This window comes from Ascaphus truei, chromosome 22 (genome assembly GCF_040206685.1).
Source record: "Ascaphus truei isolate aAscTru1 chromosome 22, aAscTru1.hap1, whole genome shotgun sequence".
Taxonomy (NCBI): Eukaryota; Metazoa; Chordata; class Amphibia; order Anura; family Ascaphidae; genus Ascaphus; species Ascaphus truei.
This window is the reverse complement of record NC_134504.1, coordinates 4,152,196-4,174,374: the sequence shown is the minus strand read 5'-3', so window position 1 is coordinate 4,174,374 and position 22,179 is coordinate 4,152,196. Positions and strand designations below refer to the sequence as shown.

The following is a 22,179-nucleotide window of genomic DNA, read 5'->3' as shown; positions in this document are numbered from 1 at the left end:
CTATTAACGGTATTTTTAAGCACTTTGTTGCATTTGACCTGCTACCTCTGCTATGCGGCAGTTACATGCATCCACTACACTTTCAAAGAATCCCCTTTCTCACATATTCCTACACTGCAGCGCACGAGCTGTATGTAACATTATAGCAGGAGCACCTCTTTGCATACACTGCAGCGCACGAGCTGTGTGTAACATTACAGCAGGAGCACCTCTCTGCATACACTGCAGCGCACGAGCTGTATGTAACATTATAGCAGGAGCACCTCTTTGCATACACTGCAGCGCACGAGCTGTGTGTAACATTACAGCAGGAGCACCTCTTTGCATACACTGCAGCGCACGAGCTGTATGTAACATTACAGCAGGAGCACCTCTTTGCATACACTGCCGTGCACGAGCTGTGTGTAACATTACAGCAGGAACACCTCTTTGCATACACTGCAGCGCACGAGCTGTATGTAACATTACAGCAGGAGCACCTCTTTGCATACACTGCAGCGCACGAGCTGTGTGTAACATTTCAGCAGGAGCACCTCTTTGCATACACTGCAGCGCACGAGCTGTGTGTAACATTACAGCAGGAGCACCTCTTTGCATACACTGCCATGCACGAGCTGTGTGTAACATTACAGCAGGAACACCTCTTTGCATACACTGCAGCGCACGAGCTGTGTGTAACATTATAGCAGGAGCACCTCTTTGCATACACTGCAGCGCACGAGCTGTGTGTAACATTACAGCAGGAACACCTCTTTGCATACACTGCAGTGCACGAGCTGTGTGTAACATTGCAGCAGGAACACCTCTTTGCATACACTGCAGTGCACGAGCTGTGTGTAACATTACAGCAGGAGCACCTCTCTGCATACACTGCAGCGCACGAGCTGTGTGTAACATTACAGCAGGAGCACCTCTTTGCATACACTGCAGCGCACGAGCTGTGTGTAACATTACAGCAGGAGCACCTCTTTGCGTACACTGCAGCGCACGAGCTGTGTGTAACATTACAGCAGGAGCACCTCTTTGCATACACTGCAGCGCACGAGCTGTGTGTAACATTACAGCAGGAGCACCTCTTTGCATACACTGCAGCGCACGAGCTGTGTGTAACATTACAGCAGGAGCACCTCTTTGCATACACTGCAGCGCACGAGCTATGTGTAACATTACAGCAGGAGCACCTCTTTGCATACACTGCAGCGCACGAGCTGTGTGTAACATTACAGCAGGAGCACCTCTTTGCATACACTGCCGTGCACGAGCTGTGTTTAACATTATAGCAGGAGCACCTCTTTGCATACACTGCAGTGCACGAGCTGTGTGTAACATTACAGCAGGAGCACCTCTTTGCATACACTGCAGTGCACGAGCTGTGTGTAACATTACAGCAGGAGCACCTCTTTGCATACACTGCAGTGCACGAGCTGTGTGTAACATTACAGCAGGAGCACCTCTTTGCATATACTGCAGCGCACGAGCTGTGTGTAACATTACAGCAGGAGTACCTCTTTGCATACACTGCAGCACACGAGCTGTGTGTAACATTACAGCAGGAGCACCTCTTTGCACTGTCTTGCTACAGTATCCATTGGTTTTCCAGCCCTGCAGTTTGTCCTGTTGCCGGATCCACCCCTGTGTTCTCTGACTGATGAATGACCCGCGCGTTAGAGTGTGTCAAAGTGTATCCAGCGCCTGCAGGTTATGTTAGGACAAAAATAATGATTGCCTGCGCTGTTAGGAAAAGTGTGCAAAGGGCCACTGCACTGCTTGCTGAAGTGTGTGTCCGAGGGGTGGAGTAACCAACTATAAAACAAACAAAAGAACAATGTCCCCTGGGAGTCACAAAAATCTAATCTGCAAGATTATTGCCAAAATAAACAAAGGTAGGCATAGAAGAACCAGGGGAGCGATGAACCTTAAAGAAAATAAAGACTACATAGTGCAATATTGTCTAAACAAAGCAAAATGTGTAGAAAGCTCCCAAGTGAACGCTCACAATATATTGGAAATAAATATGCAGATATCCAACTAAAGTGGAAGATGGTCACAAGCTGGAGCAGGTAGGAGGTATCACAATCTCAAAAGAGAGAAACACAAAGCCAAAGTATAAATGGTAACAAATGATTTATCCGAAAAAGTAAAAATTGGAGGCTTACAGGATCCAAAAGGAATAACAGCATTGGATGTGAGGTGAAGATGGTGACTGAGTAGCGATCTCGAAGTCACATCACGCCGCCGTCGCCGCTGTAAGCCTCCGTTCTGTGTCCTTGCCGGGGGCCGATACGTCACTTCCGTTGTTCCGACCGGCTGGATTGTGACGTCACGGGATTTACAGCAATCTCTCTCCCTCTCGATCATAGGCTGAGGGTCACGCTCAACGCGTTTCGCCGTTCTTAGTGACGGCTTCGTCAGGACTCGACGCGGCGGCATGATGTGACTTCGAGATTGCTACTCAGTCACCATCTTCACCTCACATCCAATGCTGTTATTCCTTTTGGATCCTGTAAGCCTCCAATTTTTACTTTTTCGGATAAATCATTTGTTACCATTTATACTTTGGCTTTGTGTTTCTCTCTTTTGAGATTGTGATACCTCCTACCTGCTCCAGCTTGTGACCATCTTCCACTTTAGTTGTATATCTGCATATTTATTTCCAATATATTGTAAGCGTTCACTTGGGAGCTTTCTACACATTGTGCTTTGTTTAGACAATATTGCACGATGTAGTCTTTATTTTCTTTAAGGTTCATCGCTCCCCTGGTTCTTCTATGCCTATTTTCGTTTTGGACCATGGAACAGTCCTTCCAAGGGTTTGAGTGTTTTTACCTTTCTTATTGAACGTGATTTATTTTATTTGACACTTTGCACCATATTAATACATTGTATATGATTTTATGTTTATTTGCACTTATTTAGAGTATTAGAGCGCCATCTAGTGTCGTTTAAATATAAACAAAGGTATCAGTCCATGAAAGATGGACTTTACAGTAAGGGCAGGTACAATGGGGGGTTCGTTACCCATGGAGGCTGTGATGGCAGGTACACAGGGATATACCAAATCAGTAAACATGGGAAGGATGTTGATCCAGGGAGTAATCTGATTGCCAATTCTTGGAGTCAGGAAGGAATTCATTTTCCCCTTATGAGACAGCATTGGATAATGTGTCACTGGTTTTCTGTTTGCCTTCCTCTGGATCAATATACTGTAAGTACGGATATTGGACAAGTATCTGTCGTCTACATTTAGCATAGGTTAAAGTTGATGGATGTATGTCTTTTTTCAACCTCATCTACTATGTAACTATGTAACATGTAGCTATGTAACTATGTAATACTGTATGTAACTATGTATTAAGGTATGTTACTATGTAACACTGTATGTATCTATGTAATGCTGTATGTAACTATGAAATACTGTATGTAACTATGTATCTATGTAATACTGTATGTACCTAGCTAGTATGTAACTACGCAGCTAGTAGCATATCTTGCGTAATGCGGAATGTACCAAGTACAATGTATGAATAGCATTGGAAAAGCAAGGCAAGGTTTTACTAGAAAACCTGTTTGTTTGTTTGTTTGTTTGTTTGTTTTAGTGCAAGCTTCGTGCAGGAATTACCATTGCTTTGTTAATCTGTATCTTGAGCTAGAAAATATAAGAAAAATATGTGCAGAAGACAAGAAAAGTTGATTTTTGTTCGTGACCTAAAGTGAACTTTCTCAGAAGAAACACATATTTCTTTCATTGCCCCTTGCACAGGCAGTATCTCTACAAATAAAAGGATTACTGCCTAATGGGCTAATTTGCACGATCTTTAGAGCTGTTGAGAGACTATCTCGATTAAACAAATGCAGTGCAGAAGTTTCCGGGCAATGGAAAAAGTGTGTGGATGCACATGGAGTAAGGTGAGAAGCCACAGTTACCTCACTATAACCCCGCACGCACGGTGTCATGTAAAACAAAACCCATAGCAGTTATTACAGCACTTAGCAAGGGGTGCTTCTGTATGTGCACTGATTCACCCCTTCCTGCTGGGTCAACTGGCAATTCATTATAACCTCATCTAGCACTGAGAAGTTAAGAGTTACTTGGATTGTTGCTAGAAGAGTACCCCGTGCACAAGCGAAGTACCCCGTGCACAAGCGAAGTACCCCATGCACAAGCGAAGTACCCCGTGCACAAGCAAAGTACCCCGTGCACAAGCAAAGTACCCCGTGCACAAGCAAAGTACCCCGTACACAAGCAAAGTACCCCGTACACAAGCGAAGTACCCCGTGCACAAGCAAAGTACCCCGTGCACAAGCGAAGTACCCCGTGCACAAGCGAAGTACCCCGTGCATAAGTAAAGTACCCCGTGCACAAGTAAAGTACCCCGTGCACAAGCAAAGTACCCCGTGCACAAGCAAAGTACCCCGTGCACAAGCAAAGTACCCCGTGCACAAACTAAGTACCCCGTGCACAAGCGAAGTACCCCGTGCAGAAGCTAAGTACCCCGTGCACAAGCTAAGTACCCCGTGCACAAGCTAAGTACCCCGTGCACAAGCTAAGTACCCCGTGCACAAGCTAATTACCCCATGCACAAGCTAAGTACCCCGTGCACAAGCTAAGTACCCCATGTACAAACTAAGTGCCCCGTGCACAAGCGAAGTACCCCGTGCACAAACTAAGTGCCCCGTGCACAAGCGAAGTACCCCGTGCACAAGCTAAGTGCCCCGTGCACAAACTAAGTGCCCCGTGCACAAGCGAAGTACCCCGTGCCGTGCACAAACTAAGTACCCCATGCCGTGCACAAACTAAGTACCCCGTGCACAAGCTAAGTACCCCATGTACAAGCTAAGTGCCCCGTGCACAAGCTAAGTGCCCCGTGCACAAGCTAAGTACCCCATGTACAAGCTAAGTGCCCCGTGCACAAGCTAAGTGCCCCGTGCACAAGCTAAGTGCCCCGTGCACAAACTAAGTACCCCGTGCACAAGCTAAGTACCCCGAGCACAAACTAAGTACCCCGTGCACAAGCCAAGAAGCTCTTAATTTGATAGCTCCCTGTCGCATTAGGTACTTTAGTCACTTGTGAAAGTATGTTAAACTTAATTTAAATTGTGCTTGTGAGTGTCTGTCAGGAGCGGCCAACTCCAGTCCTCAAGGGCCACCAACAGGCCAGGTATTAGGGATATCCCTGCTTCAGCACAATCATTCTGACTGAGCCACCGATTGAGCCTCCTGTGCTGAAGCAGGGATATCCGTAAAACCTGACCTGGTGGCCCTTGACTGGAGTTGGCCGCTCCTGGACTACGTACCATGCTAAACTTTGTCCATCTGCACCTAAAAATGTTGGCGGCAGATGGAGAAATTTGAGCTCGGTACATAGATGCTCAGCAGAGCAATTCAAAGGCAGCGACGCAGGAATGGACCGCGCCCGGCGTGCAGATACCGGGGTTATATTTCTGCGCACCCCAAATATCAAAGTGAGTCAAAATCGTACGCCAAGTTCAACCTGACGTAAACACAAAAAAGACTTTTCAAATGTTAACGCAGAATGAAGGGGCGATGTTATCAACCCCCAAACATGATCTTGACGCAGCGCCGATGTTTAATTATATAGGGTAACAGAATGTATTGTGACTAGTGTAAATAATATGACACTAATAATTGATATTCACTCATGCTAATTATATATAAACAAATGCACCTCATTCTGTTTTTACCTTAAATTGTATCAATCAGGTAATCAACATGAGGGATGCATCAAATACAATTCTAAACAACAAATTATGGGGCATACTATCTATCTCTCTCTATATATATATGATATATATATATATACTGTATATATATACAGGGCATGCTTTTTATAATGTGTGTATTACTTTTCAGCACTAAAATTGAGTCACAAAAAAGTGAAATAAAATCTTACATAGTACATAGGATTCAATGTGTTAAAAAAAAAAACATGTATAGTTTGCCAGAAAAGTCTTGTTTAATTTTATTAATGTCCCCCTGTGTATTGTCAAACTGCCCATCTATTAGAATACTTATAGCACCTGATTAGCTGGGGTGCATGTTGTAGAGTAATTGTGGTACGCAATGTGTCTCCTAGGAGTCCACAACAATAGAGACTGATTTCTACAAACACCGGCTCTTGCCATGAATCTGGGACAGTGAGTGAGCCGGAGACGCTGATTCCCTGAGCAAAATGAGCCAGCTTGTACTTCGAGAAGAAGAAAGATACTTGTAGTATTCATTTGAACATACAGCGAACTTTCGAACAAGAGGGACATTCATTGGGAAGGAGCAACCATGGAAGTTTTGGTGTTCAACCTCCAACGTGCTCCTGATCTCCGGTGCGAGAGTCAAACTTCCGTGGTGACTCTTTGCCAGACTTGTGAGACGTGCGTTCTGACCACCAAGGCGGCCGTCACCAAGGAATGGTTTGTGAGAGCCGGAGAATCCTCTCAAAGGAAGTTCCTGTTCGGGATCATCAGGAGAGTGGGCGACGTCGGCCTGCTGTCGTACATAGAGAATGTCCTACATCCAACTCTAGGCAAGGACTTCACCTACAGCAGATCCCGGGCAAACCCCAGCTTGGCGGGGGACCTCAGCACCTCCAGCTCAGACCGAGCTCTGAGCAGGCATCTGCTGCAGCAGTTTATGGCGGAGACTTGGGAATGGTTTAAGTGCAGATCCTACTGGACCAAAGCTAATTACGCCCTGCTGCTGCTGCAGTTGTGCAACTCACACTTACTGCACAATGCTGCTAACCTGACTCGAGTTCTCCTCGTCCGAGAGATGTGGTCTTGTTCTGCCAAAGAAGAAGGTAAGGACTTTATGCTGTTCTATGTTATGCGTTCCCATCTCAGTCGGCAAATTGAATGGTTAAAGTGTGTAGGACAGGGGGGATAATACTAAAGAGGAATCAAAAAGAATAACCGTTTGCAGATGGTTTCCTTTTATATTCAGCCCTTGCTTTGCCTATTTGTGTATTTGATATTCCACCAGTAGCATCAGCAAAGGTACAACGTTTTCCCTGTCACAGAGGCCTTGCACACATTGCTTTTCAATTGTAGGCCCCTCTAGGGACTAGAGGTTTTGCTCAGGGGTAGCCAACTCCAGTCCTCAAGGGCCACCACCAATATGTCAGGTTTTCAGGATATCCCTGCTTCAGCACAGGTGGCTCAATCAGTGGCTCTGTCAAAGACTGAGCCACTGATTGAGCCACCTGTGCTGAAGCAGGGATATCCTGAAACCCTGACATGGTTGCTCTTGAGGACTGCAGTTGGTCACTCTTGGTTTATATGAATACAGGTGATAAATGCTGAGCCCCTGTATTTGAAGAAGCAGCAGTATATATTGGAAACTTTCAGTTAAGTGGCAACGTAGGCATAAAGACATTGGCAAAATGGCTATCCAAGATTGGGAATGATACTTTAACTTCCTTGTTTCGGGGGGTCCACGATCACATTGCAGGACCCCCGGACACTTACACAGTTGACCGATAACCACAATAGCCGCCAACTTCCAGTGTAATTTTTGCTTCTTCAGCAGCTCACAGATCACAACAAGAAAACCTTGGAATCAAGAAACTAGATGGAATGAAGGAACCCAACGCGTCCAGCCAGCCTCTGATCTCAGATGATCCATCTCTCGTGGTGGTCCCCACATCTTTTAAGGCAGCATCAGGTGTCAGCAAGTATAAGGACTTCGTCCGCTGCTTGCCAGTCCATCTGTCCAAACGGATTCTCGGTATGCCTGGCCCACGAATCATCACGTAAATCTGAAAGAATACTTGAGTTTAAATCGTTGCATACAAAGAAATTCCAAATCAGGATAGGATGTTAGGTTTCTCTGTCTGAGTAAGTTTGAGCTTCATGCCTAATACAGCGACGTGTTTAGAAATTGGATTCTGGGTTAAACCCTCTCAAATCCACTTTCAAATATGTCATCTGTGATGTAACGACCACAAAATTAGGAATTCTTCCATACTCTAGAGGTAGAAGCAAAAATATGCTTTATCTGGATGAATTCCACACAAAATCTTAAGTCAAGTTATTTTTTTACTAACAAATATGGGAAGTATCGACTATTATCCAATATGTCTCAACATGTACAAACCAATGAGTTTCTGTAGGGGAATAAGTGCGCGTTCATGATCACACGCAAGTGTCTCGGATCCCCTGAAATCCACCCCCGATCGGGCGAGTAATAGGATAACGCCAAATTCCCCAAAAACCGAGCAAGAACCGACACTCCAGGGGTCCTGCGAAAAATATGTTCTTTATTCCAGGTGAATCGACGTGGCGGTCACTAACACTGACTGTTGTCTTGTCTTGACAGAGGTCAGTGCTAGTGAGCGAAACGTTGATTCATGTGGAATAAAGAACATCTTTTTTCATAGGACCCCTGCAGTGTCGGTTCTTTCGTTTTTGGAGAATTCGCTTTATCAGACCGATAAGTTGCCACATCAACTTAGATAAGGTATCCCTAACAAGTTGAAACAGTTGTTTTGAGAGTTGTAAAGAGGGTAACAGATTTAGCGTATCCAGAACAACTTGGACGCTTGTATTTAAGAATAGACAAAGAAACCCCAGTACTACATCCAATATGACAAATGATTTAGTTCACTAAGATCTGTTTTTTCTCATGAGTATGGGTCATTTAGTTAAATCCTTTGGCCAAAACATTTCAATCTTGCAACCTTGTCAAGGTAACCCTATCAGCAGCCCCTGGACTACCTATTTTTAGGGAGACCATAATTCACTTCACACATGTGCATCCGGCGCCGATAAAAACCGGGACAGTGGCCCCAAACAGTTGGGGAAAAACGCCTAAAAACCGGGATTGTCCCGGCTACACCGGGACGTATGGTCGCCCTATCTATTTAATACTGCGTTTTATATTTCTTCCATGGCATAGAGAGAAGGGCAAACGAAACAGCGCTATAGCCAACAGCGTGGGAATGCGTGACATGTATGCTGTGCCTAAAGGGTTCAAATTAAACAGCACTGCACGTGCTACAGTGTGTATGAGCTACTGTGCAGTTACAACTGGTTACAAAACAGAAGTGCCCTAATAAATACGGTGAAAAATAATCTAAAAAATGAAACGCAAGAAAAATGATATTCATACTTCCCATGCTTGTAGTAACAGCGAAGGTTATCTCCACCTCTCTCCAAGGGGAAGAGATCTCTTAATAGACTTCACATTCACATGGGTGTACCTGCATGTAGAGACACAAGATCTATAGCATCCTAATTGGTTAATGTCATAACTCTGATCTGGAATTTGCCTCAAGTGTGTCTTCTTTCTCTTGTATTGTAACCTGCACAATAATCCCGGCAATCTTTCCACGTTTCCCCCTCCATAGGGCTTTTAAATAAAAAATCTCTCGTAAGTTGCTCGTTTGTTTCTCGGCACTGGAGTTACCTGGCGGAGGACATCCAGAAGGATCTCGATGCCGAAAGACTGGTCCAGGATGAAGCAATGATCCTTCAGGTACTCGGCTCTCAGTATAGAAGTTTAGGCTTACGGGGGTTCATCCCATCTGAGCGGTTAATTCATTCACGGACACTGACTCTGGTCGGTGGCTTTCATTACACGGGTGAGGCTGGTAGTCATTCTGGTGGAACACGTGTTCTAACAAGTATTTAGATTACCAGTTAAAGACATTCTTTTGTGCCATGAGCTGCTACAGTATATGACAAAAGTCCAGAATAAATGTTTCTATTCAAGGAGCATCGCTGTTAACAGCACAGTGCCACCGACTCTTCTCATTTAGATGTTGGCCATGTTGTGATATCTTTAACGGACCTACAATAAACATGTTCAAAGACATGAGTTTTTTTTTTTAAACCTGGTGTGTCTTCTTCATGGGTATTTGGATAATATGGATATATAACCATGGCAGGAGGTGTACAGGGTAGTAATCTGAAGGATATTGTTTCTAGAGAAGATGTCACTTCTGAAAGCCTTACTCGTTAAGGTGCAGGCAGCAGGCATCTCATTAAACTTTCTGAGTTCCAGGAATCCTATTAATCAAATAACAATCAGACGTTCAGTTGGGAAAAAACAATATATATATATTCTGAAAAACCTTTCTTAAGAAATGAAGAGCAAGATGGTCTCGCCATGACAGGCAGCGCCCCCTGCATGCTGCTCTCGCCATGACAGGCAGCATCCCATGCATGCTGCTCTCGCCATGACAGGCAGCATCCCATGCATGCTGCTCTCGCCATGACAGGCAGCATCCCATGCATGACCAGGGAGGCTGTGAGGGAGCTCCCCTCCCCTCGTTACCCGGTACCCACATAAACACATACAAATAATGACAGGCTCGGCCTGGTTATGTTGCAGCCATGTTTATTATGTCGCTTCACAAAACTGTTTACCTGCCGTTGTACATCACTGTTTCCCACACAGGGCACGTCCTACAAAGGAGTGAGCGCTTCCTACGCCAAAATTCAGCAAATTCAAGTTCCCACAGTGGGAGAAGATGGAAATATTATCCCACAGTGGGAGAAAAAACTATATCAGACAGTAAAGGTAGGTTGAGCTGCGCAGGCAGTAAAGGTAGGTTGAGCTGCGCAGGCAGTAAAGGTAGGTTGAGCTGCGCAGGCAGTAAAGGTAGGTTGAGCTGCGCAGGCAGTAAAGGTAGGTTGAGCTGCGCAGGCAGTAAAGGTAGGTTGAGCTGCGCAGGCAGTAAAGGTAGGTTGAGCTGCGCAGGCAGTAAAGGTAGGTTGAGCTGCGCAGGCAGTAAAGGTAGGTTGAGCTGCGCAGGCAGTAAAGGTAGGTTGAGCTGCGCAGGCAGTAAAGGTAGGTTGAGCTGCGCAGGCAGTAAAGGTAGGTTGAGCTGCGCAGAACAGCATTTATTTGAATAGATATTGGAAAATCTTTTATAAGCTCTTTGTACCTCTTTTATATCCCATACATGCCCATACTTTATCATAGGTAATAATGATATAGGTATATAGGTATAAAGAATACGCCATCAAGACAAAATCACAATACCGTTGCTCAAATAAACGACCCCTCCTTGCAAATGACAGGCGTTCCCATTGCTGTAAGATATGAGATACCTAACGGGCCCTGTTTTGCGCCTCTAGCCTGGGGACGGTTTGGAAGGAGTGTATGCCGATATTGAAACAGAGACGGTGCTCCTGGAAGAAAGAAATCTCTTCTGCGGATCATACAATGTTCTCATTCTTACAGGGCAGTGAGTAGTATTTCAACGTAATCTTTTCATCAACAATGCCACCTACTGTATTACTTATATATTTATAAGTACAATTAGAAGCAGAAGCGTATAATACAAGTCTCATTACCCCTTTGTATCCGTTTGCCCTTATTTGTACATAACTCTGTATGTACGCCGCAAATTGTATGTGTATTTATCTCTGTTTATGTAATTATCCAATCTCTGTACCCCCCCATTGTACCGTGCTGCGGTATATGTCGTTGCTTTACAAATAAACGATAATAATTGTATGCGAGTGGCTAAGTATAAAGATCTAGTGAAGGTCTCCAAAACAGTTCTGCACCAAGCCAGGTTCCGATACAAAGCCCCAGGAATATCATTGGCGTTGGGCCCTCTCTTGGGGTCCTGCCTCTTCCGGTTGTAAATATACAAAAGCTTCTTACTGGTAGTCAGGCAGGTATCCGAGATTCCTGATCCAGTGAAGCTGACCGTACACACGAAGTGACCAGTGAGATTTCCATTGCTGTGCATGCACTATAGCCACTTCAAACCGTTTCCTGTTGGTCCAATCTCTCCCTTGTGTATTCATGGTCATACATTTTTCTATATATTGTGGTAGTCTTTTTGCTCGCTATAAAATCTTTGTGTTTGTGTGTGTGTACCTGATTATCTATCCCAGCGGAGATCCGAATAGGGTGATCCACTTCGGAGGGGGACGGTTTGTAGCAGTTGGTTCTGTGGACCGCAAAGTGAGATTACTTGACACGGTGGAGATGAAGGAAGTGTCACCCCTTATCCATGGTCACGCTGGGAGCGTCCGAGCAGTGCATCTCTGTGAGGACCGAGGCTTCGTGGTCAGTGGGGGTTTTGACCTCAGCATCAGGTAAACCTAAACAACCAATGTGTGACCTCTAAAAAGAGGGACATGTATCGGGTGTCGAAAACTGGAGCATCACCCCAAAACTGGTGCAATGTCCATCATTTTAAGGCTGTGTGACAGTGTATCGATGTATCAAAATGCTTTGCCCTACTTCTTTGGCCCAAATTGGCCCGCCTGCACCATGAGCGTTTTGGGGTGAGGTTATAGGAGGAGTTAATGAAGGCGTCAGATCTACATTATAATGAGATGTATTGTATCAAGAGCTGTGCCTATCACTGGTACAGTTTCCCTCTCTCTTTGTGTCAAATTAATCCGCCAGGTTTCGGCGAGGTTACCCTCCGCACCTGAGAAATCTGCGCCAACTGTAAGAAACAAGATTAATACATAGAGATGTAGCAGATGTTACCGCGCCGGTTAAGGCAAATGCTTTGCGCTGGCGCGTCCTCTAACAGCAGTGCCGTTGAAAACAATGGTTAAGGAGATAATGCGTGCATTATTTAATGCGCTATTTTGTGAGTCATTTCGTGTTAATGTAACAGCTTTGGTCATCAGCACCGCCGGTGATCACGCCAATGGCTGGTGGAAAATAACAAGAAAATGTACATATTAGTGCAAGGATGGAAAAATCCCGGGCGCCTAAAATATCGCATCTGGCGCCCGAGTTGCACCCCCGCTGTCCCCCTCTCATACCTCTCTGTGCGTCGAGGCACGAGAGGGGGACAGGGAGGGAGCGAGGCACGAGAGGGGGACAGCACGGGAGCGAGGCACGAGAGGGGGACAGGGAGGGAGCGAGGCACGAGAGGGGGACAGGGAGGGAGCGAGGCACGAAAGGGGGACGGCGCGGGAGCGAGGCACGAGAGGGGGACAGTACGGGAGCGAGGCACGAGAGGGGGACGGCGCGGGAGCGAGGCACGAGAGGGGGACGGGGAGGGAGCGAGGCACGAGAGGGGGACGGAGGGAGCGAGGCACGAGAGGGGGACAGGGAGGGAGCGAGGCACGAGAGGGGGACAGGGAGGGAGCGAGGCACGAGAGGAGGACAGGGAGGGAGTGAGGCATGAGAGGGGGACGGCGCGGGAGCGAGGCACGAGAGGGGGACGGGGAGGGAGCGAGGCAAGAGAGGGGGATGGGGAGGGAGCGAGGCATGAGAGGGAGACGGGGAGGGAGCGAGGCACGAGAGGGGGACAGAGAGGGAGCGAAGCACTAGAGGGGGACGGCGCGGGAGCGAGGCACGAGAGGGGGACGGCGCGGGAGCGAGGCACGAGAGGGGGACAGGGAGGGAGCGAGGCACAAAAGAAGGAGCCTTCCATATCTGCACAGCGCCGTTCACATAACTGGTGGCTGGAGAGATTGTCGCTGTCAGTGTGTGTATGCCCATCTGTCCATGTGTGCGCCTTTGAGCGTGTCAGTGTGGGTGTGTGTGGATGTCACACACTGACACACATAGCCGACGGGGGCCAAACTCTGGCTCCTAAAAATCCGGCCTGGCTCCTACGCTTGTTTGAATTTTGCCCACCCCGGGGTTAGCGCTTGCCTTGACCATTGCGTGTGTCAAGCAAGTCCTCCTGTCACTTTCCTACTGCTCCGCAAATCAACTTTCCATATCTGTAATCTAAGATTAATACGTCTCAACACAAATATTGTGCTAAACGACAACATCATTTCAGTGATAAAACGTCCTTGGGAACTTTAACTGCGTCGGTTTTGCCCTTCGACATCGCTGCCTCCTCCGGCCGCCGGACGTCTCACGGCGCTTTGTTGTAACTTCCCATTTTGCAGGCAGTGGAACCTGCACACAGGGACATGCATGAAAATCTTTCACGGCCACATGAAGACGATCACGTGCGTGGATGTACACGGGGATATGTTGGTATCGGGGGCCAAAGACTTTAAGGTGAAAGGTCAGCATGCAAGTGGTCAGCATTCTTTATTAAAGTCAGGGTTTGTGATAACATGGGTCCAGCAAATAACAATACTTCTTGTGGGCACATACACACCTCTGCAGCCATGGATTCTGGGTAATGGCCTGCAAATGAGCGCTCACAGTGTAACATGGGAAAAACAGCTACCCTCTGCAATAAAAGTGATATAGTTTATACTGTTTTATTAGAGAATTGACGTGGTGGCAGCAGTGTTCAAAGAAATGACGAAGTACAATGAATAATAGGCGCAAATGTAAAATGTAATTTTTGGGGCCCAGCATACAACAGCCATGTTAGTAACCCTTTAGGATTGAAATCAGGAAAGACTAAGGGACCTTGTGCAGCTTGGAGGAGAGGAGGGAGAAGGGGATACGATAGAAACTTTTCCATATGTAAAAGGTTTTCTTTTTAAAAGGCCATATTTCAGAGAGAGAGAGAGAGAAGTCCTAGAACAGGAGGTTGGAGAGTAGCGGGCTTTGGGAAATAGGAAGTCCTTCTTCACAGGCAGAGGTGGTAGATTCGTGGAACTGCTTCCCAGCAGAAGGGGTAGGAGCTAATTCAGTAAGGGAACTCAAACATGCTTGGGACAGGCATACGGCCACATCCTACATGTGAAAGAAAGCCCCAGGGATCAGGTAGGGTGTGCGGTCTTACAGCAGATGGGAGAAGGTGCAGACTGCTTGGGCCTTGTGGTTCTTATCTGTTATCACATTCTATGTAGATAAGATGCAGTGCCCCGGGGTCACAATGAGCTGGGAACGCGATGAACCAAAACGTTTAAGATGGCGGTTATACAGCTTTTATTTCCTTTTCCTGACAGTGTGGAATATAACGACGGGGAAATGCCTGCGAACGTTTAAGCACGCAGATGTCATCCTGTCGGTTAAAATGAAGGGGCAGCGTGTGGTCAGCGGATGCGAGAAAGGATTGGTTAAAGTATGGCACGTGGAATCTGCCTCGTTACTCAAGGTACAGGAATAAACACCAAGTCCGTAGTATGTGGAAATTTGGGCAATGTGCTATTTTTTAGACTGAATATTATTATTTTTTTAAATGGCCAGTTCATTCGGTTATAGCATTTGGAGATAGGTGGGTAAGTAGGTAAAGCGACACTATACATGACACACGATAGCTGCATTTCTTACAGACGGTTGTATACAAAACACTTTATTCTGCATGGTGCAGGCAAAAGAGTCTCCCGTAATCCCACTTCCGTAATCCCTCTCCCGTAATCCCACTCCCGTAATCCCTCTCCCAACTCCCATAATACCAGGAGACCTGCCACTGGTTAAATAAATCTGTTTGTAATACAAACTGTTTGACACAACCCAACACTTTAGTGCCGGGGTGGCCAACTCCAGTCCTCGGGGGCCACCAACAGGTCAGGTGTTCTGGATATCCCTGCTTCAGCAGGTGGCTCAGTTGTTGTCCCCTTGAGGACTGGAGTTGGCCACCCCTGCTTTAGGGGGAATCATGTCAGGGAAGAGAACGCCATTAATAGTTTGTGGTTTGTCTCGATCAGACATTATCAGGACACAGCGGCCCGATAAAATGCCTTTCCTTTGACCAGTGGCACCTGGTGTCGGGAAGTGCCGATGGGTACGCCATTGCCTGGAGCATGATGGGAACGCTGAAGAAACCCTTAATGACCTTCAGGCATCCAAAGTAGGTTTGTTCTAAGAATGAGACTGCGTCTGTAAATGTTTATCTCTACTGCGTCATATCAATAAAGAGGTGAGGGCAGGGGAGACCTATTGGGGGTTTGTCCTCAAAATAGCCAGTACCAGCGTCTCGTGACCCTACATGGTAATGTTCCCTTTTGCTTTTCTAGTAGACATGTTATACCAGTCGCAGTGTACCTCTTCTTCCCAATGTCCATCATTCCAAAGGATAACGCTGTTATTATTTCTATATTCCTGAATGCACACTGCTCTTTACAAGAGATATCACGCATGACATGCTACAATACAGGACAGGACACATAGACGAGTGCATAACACAGCAAAGTCAACTTTAAAGATGCAGACCAAACAATACTGTATGTGTGTGTGTGTTTTTTTAAAAATAAAAAAAAAATACTTGTAGCATTTAAAAAAACCAACAACAACTCTGATTGACATTTTGAATGTATTATAATGCAACAAGCATATTTTGTTTCTATAGCAACCATTTACAAAGTCACATCCCCTTCCTCTTCTGAAACAGGCTCTGGCACACCCCTTTTTGAGCCCTGCCCTCTCTCTAGCAGTGCACCAACTAATTGTATCTAGTGACTGCCTGGTCATATGATCTTCCCCCACGGAACTTTGCTTCTTTGGTCCTCTTCTGCTGCACTGACAGCCATTTAGTGAACCCCTGAGCCGAAACTTCGCAGATCGATCACAGGTGAATGGATCGATCGGCAACTTAGCTAATTACTAATTGTGTGGATTGTATTGATGCGCGTATTAAAGGGGGGGACGGGGATGGCAGCTTGGACGGCTTCTTTGAGCGAAAGGAATGCTTGTACCCTAGATGTTTGTAGAGCGAGATCCTGGGCGCATACGCGTGTGGTCCCGCTGGAGTGCGATGGAAATGTTTCATTGTAAAGATGACTGTGCAGTCTTCGTAAGCGATTGAACGTGATTTCCGTTTCCAGGCCGGTGTTGTGCTTGGAGTTCCTCTATCTCAGAGTCATCACAGGGTGTGCAGACGGCAAAATCCGGGTGTTCAACTTTCTCAACGGAGACTGCCTCAGACTGATGAGAGCCAACAGCCGGGCTGACCCGGTGGTGTCGTTATGTATTACAGACAACAGGTAGGCTGCGACTGTAAGTGATGGGAATTTAACACACAATATACTCTGTTGCGTTATACTTTGCAGAAGGCACATTGAGGGCCTAGTGTTAGAACAGGGGGGCTCAACACCTCCCCCAACAGGTCAGGTTTTCAGGATATCCCAGATTCAGCACAGGTGGCTCAATCAGTCCATGCTTCAGCACAGGTGGCTCAATCAATCAATTTGACTGAGCCACCTGTGCTGAAGCTGAGATATAGCTGAGACTTAGAAGCTGTAGTTGTTGGTACATGGTACATGGTACATGGTACATGGTACATGGTAAACATTCATGGGAGATACTGACGATAAAACCCCACAAGGGTATATGCATGTTTTCCCACGAGTCTCTTAATATCCCTCATTAATAATAATAATAACAACTTTATATATATAATAATAATTTTATTTATATAGCTCTTTTCTCCCAATGGGACACCACAGCGTTTCACAGTTAAAAAAAGGGGGAAAAGAAGAAAAGATTGAGGGTTATAAATGAGATCAAACACAAGGAAAGATACAATACAGGATGGGACGGTGCTGTGGCTATCACATACCGGACATTGGGGCCTATGCAGAGAGCAGCGAATTTTAAAATTGGCGAATTTATTAAAAAGTAGCTTTTTTGGAGAGTTTTAATCTCCATATGCAGAAAAGTGCGAATTCTGCTATGTTTAACATGGATGCGTGTGGCGAGTTTAAATTGGCGAGATGCGCGCTTCAGAAATGTGTTAAAACAAATTCGCGCCTTTTTTTTTCCCTTTGCAATGGCCGCGAGCGGCAGTTTTTTTTGGCGAGGCAAAACGGAGACAATCGCGCCATTTTATTGGCGCGAACAGCCGCTAGATGCCGTTCGCGCCTCTCTGCATACGGATATTTTTAAAACTGGCGAGATTGAGGTTCTCGCCAGCCGCGAGGCGAGTTTTACAAATAGAAAAGAAAAATTGGCGCGTTTTTCGGAACTCGCCATTTTCTGCTGCTTTCTGCGCGATTTTTTCCAAAAAATGGCGAATTTCGAAATAGCGCTGCTCTCTGCATAGGCCCCATAATGTGGTTCATTAATGAATTGCCTGGGTAAACAGGTAGGTGCTGAGCCTCTTATTATAGATCCCCAGAGAGGCTTCTCTCACATTGTACAAGACAGAATGTTCCATAGAGTGGGAGCAGCGCGGCTAAAAGCTCGGGCGCCAAAGCAAGTCACGGGGATTCTGGGAACTGTTAGGGGTCCTTCACCTGCAGGTGGAAGTGAGCGAATGGCAGTGTAGGGAACAAGAAGCCCTCTCACATAGCTGGGGCCCTGGGCATGTAGCGCTTTGCATGTCCGCAAACCAATCTTGAAAATAACATGAATCATACAGTGGTGAAGTCGTAGGCAAGGATTCTGGGTAGTGACATGCAAATGAGCACCCAGTGGATGGGTCACTTTTGGCTTCCTGTGCATTTTGTACATTCCCTTGCACTTCTGTCTGCTGCATAAACGCCGCAAATACAGCAGTTAAAAGTGACCTTGTTTCTGTCCCCTTTCTCCTAGAATGGTGATCAACGCATTAACCAGCGTCCTGGTCTTCCAGTTTGAGGACGTTTCGTGGGATTACACCCAGGCGTCTGAACGGGTGGACGTTTTCAAAGAGAGAGACAAGTATAAGTCGGCCCCCATCAGGGCTCAGCCGTACAGGTACGTGCGAGCCCAGAGGATGAAACGCGTGGGGTCCAGCAACAGGAAGATTTACCAGCAGCCTGAGGAACATCTAGAGGGCAAGAGCCGGCTGTCCCATCATGCTAGGAGTTTGTCTGCAAGGAGCATGAAAAGAGCCCAAGGTATTTCATTGTCCATCAATACAGATACTAAGCGGAAACAAGCATCAATAACCATAGAACACATAAGCATGCACAGCCCGAAATCATAACCCATTGATACTACTAGAAGGTACTTTAAGCACCAAACATTAGATTGCAGACTTATGATAGGAATGCATTGCAGTGCAATACATACAGTACAGTGCTGTGTAGACTGTGATCGCTATACAAGCATATAGAATTGTTGCTACTCAACATTATCTCGACAGATCTACATGTGGAGTCCCTGAAACCAGCAACATGGTCCGATTTACGGAGTTTCCGCAGAAGCTTTGCGTACATTGATCTGCAACCTGAGTTCCACAAGAAGCTCCCGTCAGCCAGCAGACCTAGGACAGCCGGACAATGCAGTCCCGCGCCATTCAGCAGAGCGAGCTCAGCGCCAGAGCTAAAGGCCCAGGCTGATTCTGGTGAGACAACGGAAATCTTCATTCTTCAACTAAGCGAAGTGCCTAGAAATGGAGAGGTGTAAAATTGTGTCAAGTAACTTTCTGCGGCGCTCACTATGAAGTGGTAATGTTTCACCTTCTGCGTGACTGAAGAGGAGCGCCTTAGGTGGTCATTAGGAGACTCAAAATCTGGAACAATGTATATGTGACGGTGCTTGTCTCTAACTAGGGCCGACCTGCAGGGCTGAGGCTGGATATGGCAACTGTCTATAGTATAAGGGGAGTGAACCCCATAGTATCCGGTGCTCTAAAAATGTGTATGTTGATGGGATAATACACTGTATGCAACCTCAAAAGTGCATATAAAGAGAACCAAAAACAACAATCCCTGCTGCAATAAATGTGGATCTGATCGAGGAGAATATCTGGGTCACAGGCCGAGGTACAGCAGCGTAGTCGGGGTCACGGTTCCAAGGTCAGGGCAGGAGATCGGAAAACAGAGTCCGAGTCCAGGCAAGGGTTCAGCGGAGGCACAGTGTAGCAGGAAACCAGATGGGGTCCAGGAACAAAAGGATCAGACACCTTGTTTGGGCACTAGGAGTGAATGGCTGCTATTTAAAGGCCAGGAACAGGTGCAGCCGATTGCATCCTCCATCCTGGTTGGGGGCAGAATGAAGCCACTTCGGCCATCTTGGCTGAGGGCAACATGACCGCAAATGTCAGCCATCTTGGTAGAGGCAATGAACTCAGGGAGAAGAGCCCAAGTCCTTATAGTATATATTCCAGTAATTACATGATCAAACCTCAATATACAGTAATTAAACATACGGAACCATTCTGGATAAAGAGGGTTATTTTCCTCCTGCCTTAATCAATTTAACAGGAATGTGCAGAAGACCAAAATATTGACTTTAACTCCTTTGTGATATGGCCCATTCCTCTGACAGCAAAGGACCAAACGTCTTCTTTCAGTCCAATAATAATAATGTGACTGTGAAAATAAATTGAAATATAGAAGCTTATTAAGGAATAACAGGGGTGTTATATTTCTCACGTGTGCAACGTTCCAAAAGACTGGGGTGGCTCTTCGAGGCAGGGTGTCTGCCTTCGCTTCATCGTGTCATTTATCTATCGCGCCTCTCCCCATTGTTTGTACTTTATATTATTATTATTATTATATCCCTTGTATTGTCAGTTTGGAAAGCGCTGCGTAAACGGTGGCGCTACAGAAATAAAACAATTGGTCAGTCCAAATAGGAATCTCTGTAAAAAAAATATTAAAACGCAGTATTAAACTCATAAACCACACTAGTAACATATTTATTAATTAACTTACATTTGATATATATTTTTATTAAAAATGAAAAGCAAGGAAAAAGTGAGTTTTGTTCATTTGTATTAGTAAAAATATGTCGGTGCACGCGCGTGTTCTTCTGCGTTATTGGACCTGCCAATCATAAAGCCATCTATGTGCTGTGATTCCAGATGCAGAATCAGGGTATGCTTCCCCTGTACCCAGATCTGGGCTTTCCGTGAGCGAGGAGGCAACACTGCAACGCATGAGAAAACGTGGACCTCATAATCCAATGAGCCCCAACCAAATCCTTCTAAAGCTCAGCGCCATGCAGAACTCCCAGAAATCGGACACGCTCAGCTCCAACCTGGCGCACAATGCCGGGATTCGGGACGCCTGGGGACCTCCGGCGTCCCATCAAGAACACAAGGGAATGGTTCCACGTTCCAAATCACAGGAGCATCACAAAGTTGATCCTTTCACTCATTTACAGCAGATAAAGTCCTCTGGCACGCCCGTAGGTATGAAGAATGTTGCGACGCCATTTGAAGTTAGAAAGCTGGGACTCAAACTGAAAGAGTCCCTACACGGGCCAGAAGTTCGGTCCTCCATACCTCCCCCAACCGTAGTGCGGTCGCAGTCGTGTTGCAGCTACAAGGAGAAGAACAGAGGTAGCGTGGGGTGGAGGAGGTCATCTTCTGCGGCAGGCGCTAGCTTCAAGCAGATAGGACATTTTACAAGTTGTGAGGCTGTTCAACCTCTGCGTATGGTCATGGGGCAAACTGGGAGAGAGCCCTGCCCCAAGAGAGAAAAGGCTGAGCAAGTTGTAGCCGCAAACCCTTACAGAGAGGGCTGTGGCTTTCAGCTTCTCACAGTGAAGCAGCTGAAGGAATACGAGGCCGAGACGATGTTTCAGCGCGTGCGGGTGGAGGAGAACGTGCAAGCCGGCAAGAACAAAGAGAGCAAGAAGGCCTGGCTGACCAAAATCCAGGGGAGAAACATTGATGATTTCACCAAGGAAGGAAAAATATCCGCGCCGGAGCTCGGACCCGACGCATTCGTCTGACTCGCTCTTTAAAGGACGCTAGAGTTGTGTGACGCGCGTTGTCGCCCCTCTGGCAGCGAAGGGGTTAATAAGTAGTGATGGGCTTATCCGCCCGAATCGGATTTTCTCGAATTTTCCTCCCCAAAATCCGTTTCGCGGGTGTAAAATCCGCGGACGGATGTGGTCAGTTTTTGAATCCGCCATTGGATACAACCCGTTGACGGGAGTTGTAGACTCCAATCCGTGGATTCAGCAAAATCCGCCCAGGGGTTGCGGAATTCTCGGAGTGTATTGGTAATAATAATAATAAAATCCGCCAAACGCGAATCGCTGGACCAACGCAACCGGCCGACCCGCTGTGGATCCAACTGCGCCCATCTGTATTAATAAGGGTTTCTGAGCTTACACGGGCTGTGTGTATTAGGTAATAACGCCCAACCAAGAATTCAATGATGGTGACATTGGCGTGTCACCCCCTGAAGCTTTTTTATTTCCCTGTGAAATAGATCTGTATAAAAACCGTGTTTATAATACATTTTATAGTTTATATATAAATAATTTAACAAAAAAAATAAAAATATATAAATAAATACTGTTATTATTATTACTATTATTTTTATTATTATTTATACGTGATTTCCTCTCACCTGTGGCATGTCCTTTGACGTCACTGGTACTGCATCACACAGCAGCCGGTGACATCACAATCCCCGCCCACACTGGCCTCACACACGAAGGGTGACCTCACTTCCGGAGTGGGCACCGGAACTCCTCTTTGAAGCGTGTCCCCCTCT

The 22,179-nt window shown here is 46.3% G+C and overlaps 1 protein-coding gene and 1 long non-coding RNA gene across 5 annotated transcripts; one reads left to right on the top strand and one right to left on the bottom strand.

Annotated features, from left to right (window-relative positions):
• Positions 1–5,967: 5,967 nt before the first annotated feature.
• On the bottom strand, positions 5,968–22,155 carry LOC142472611 (uncharacterized). 4 transcript variants are annotated; one of them, XR_012789785.1, is made up of 5 exons: positions 22,033–22,155; positions 9,419–10,020; positions 9,122–9,212; positions 7,480–7,769; positions 5,968–6,797 (listed from the first exon to the last, which is right to left on the bottom strand). It is a non-coding gene; the product is annotated as an uncharacterized LOC142472611 (long non-coding RNA). The 4 variants fall into 4 exon arrangements; XR_012789783.1 differs by lacking the exon at positions 5,968–6,797 and having other exon boundaries at positions 7,252–7,769; XR_012789784.1 differs by lacking the exons at positions 5,968–6,797; positions 9,122–9,212 and having other exon boundaries at positions 7,252–7,769; positions 9,213–10,020.
• On the top strand, positions 6,124–21,907 carry FBXW10B (F-box and WD repeat domain containing 10B). Its single transcript, XM_075579677.1, has 13 exons — positions 6,124–6,812; positions 7,538–7,738; positions 9,360–9,487; positions 10,412–10,534; positions 11,095–11,204; positions 11,866–12,069; positions 13,843–13,964; positions 14,806–14,954; positions 15,508–15,650; positions 16,624–16,782; positions 18,332–18,618; positions 18,867–19,067; positions 20,532–21,907. The coding sequence occupies exons 1-13, from the start codon at positions 6,296–6,298 to the stop codon at positions 21,404–21,406; spliced, it is 3,219 nt and encodes a 1,072-aa protein (XP_075435792.1). The 5' UTR covers positions 6,124–6,295; the 3' UTR covers positions 21,407–21,907.
• Positions 22,156–22,179: the final 24 nt, after the last annotated feature.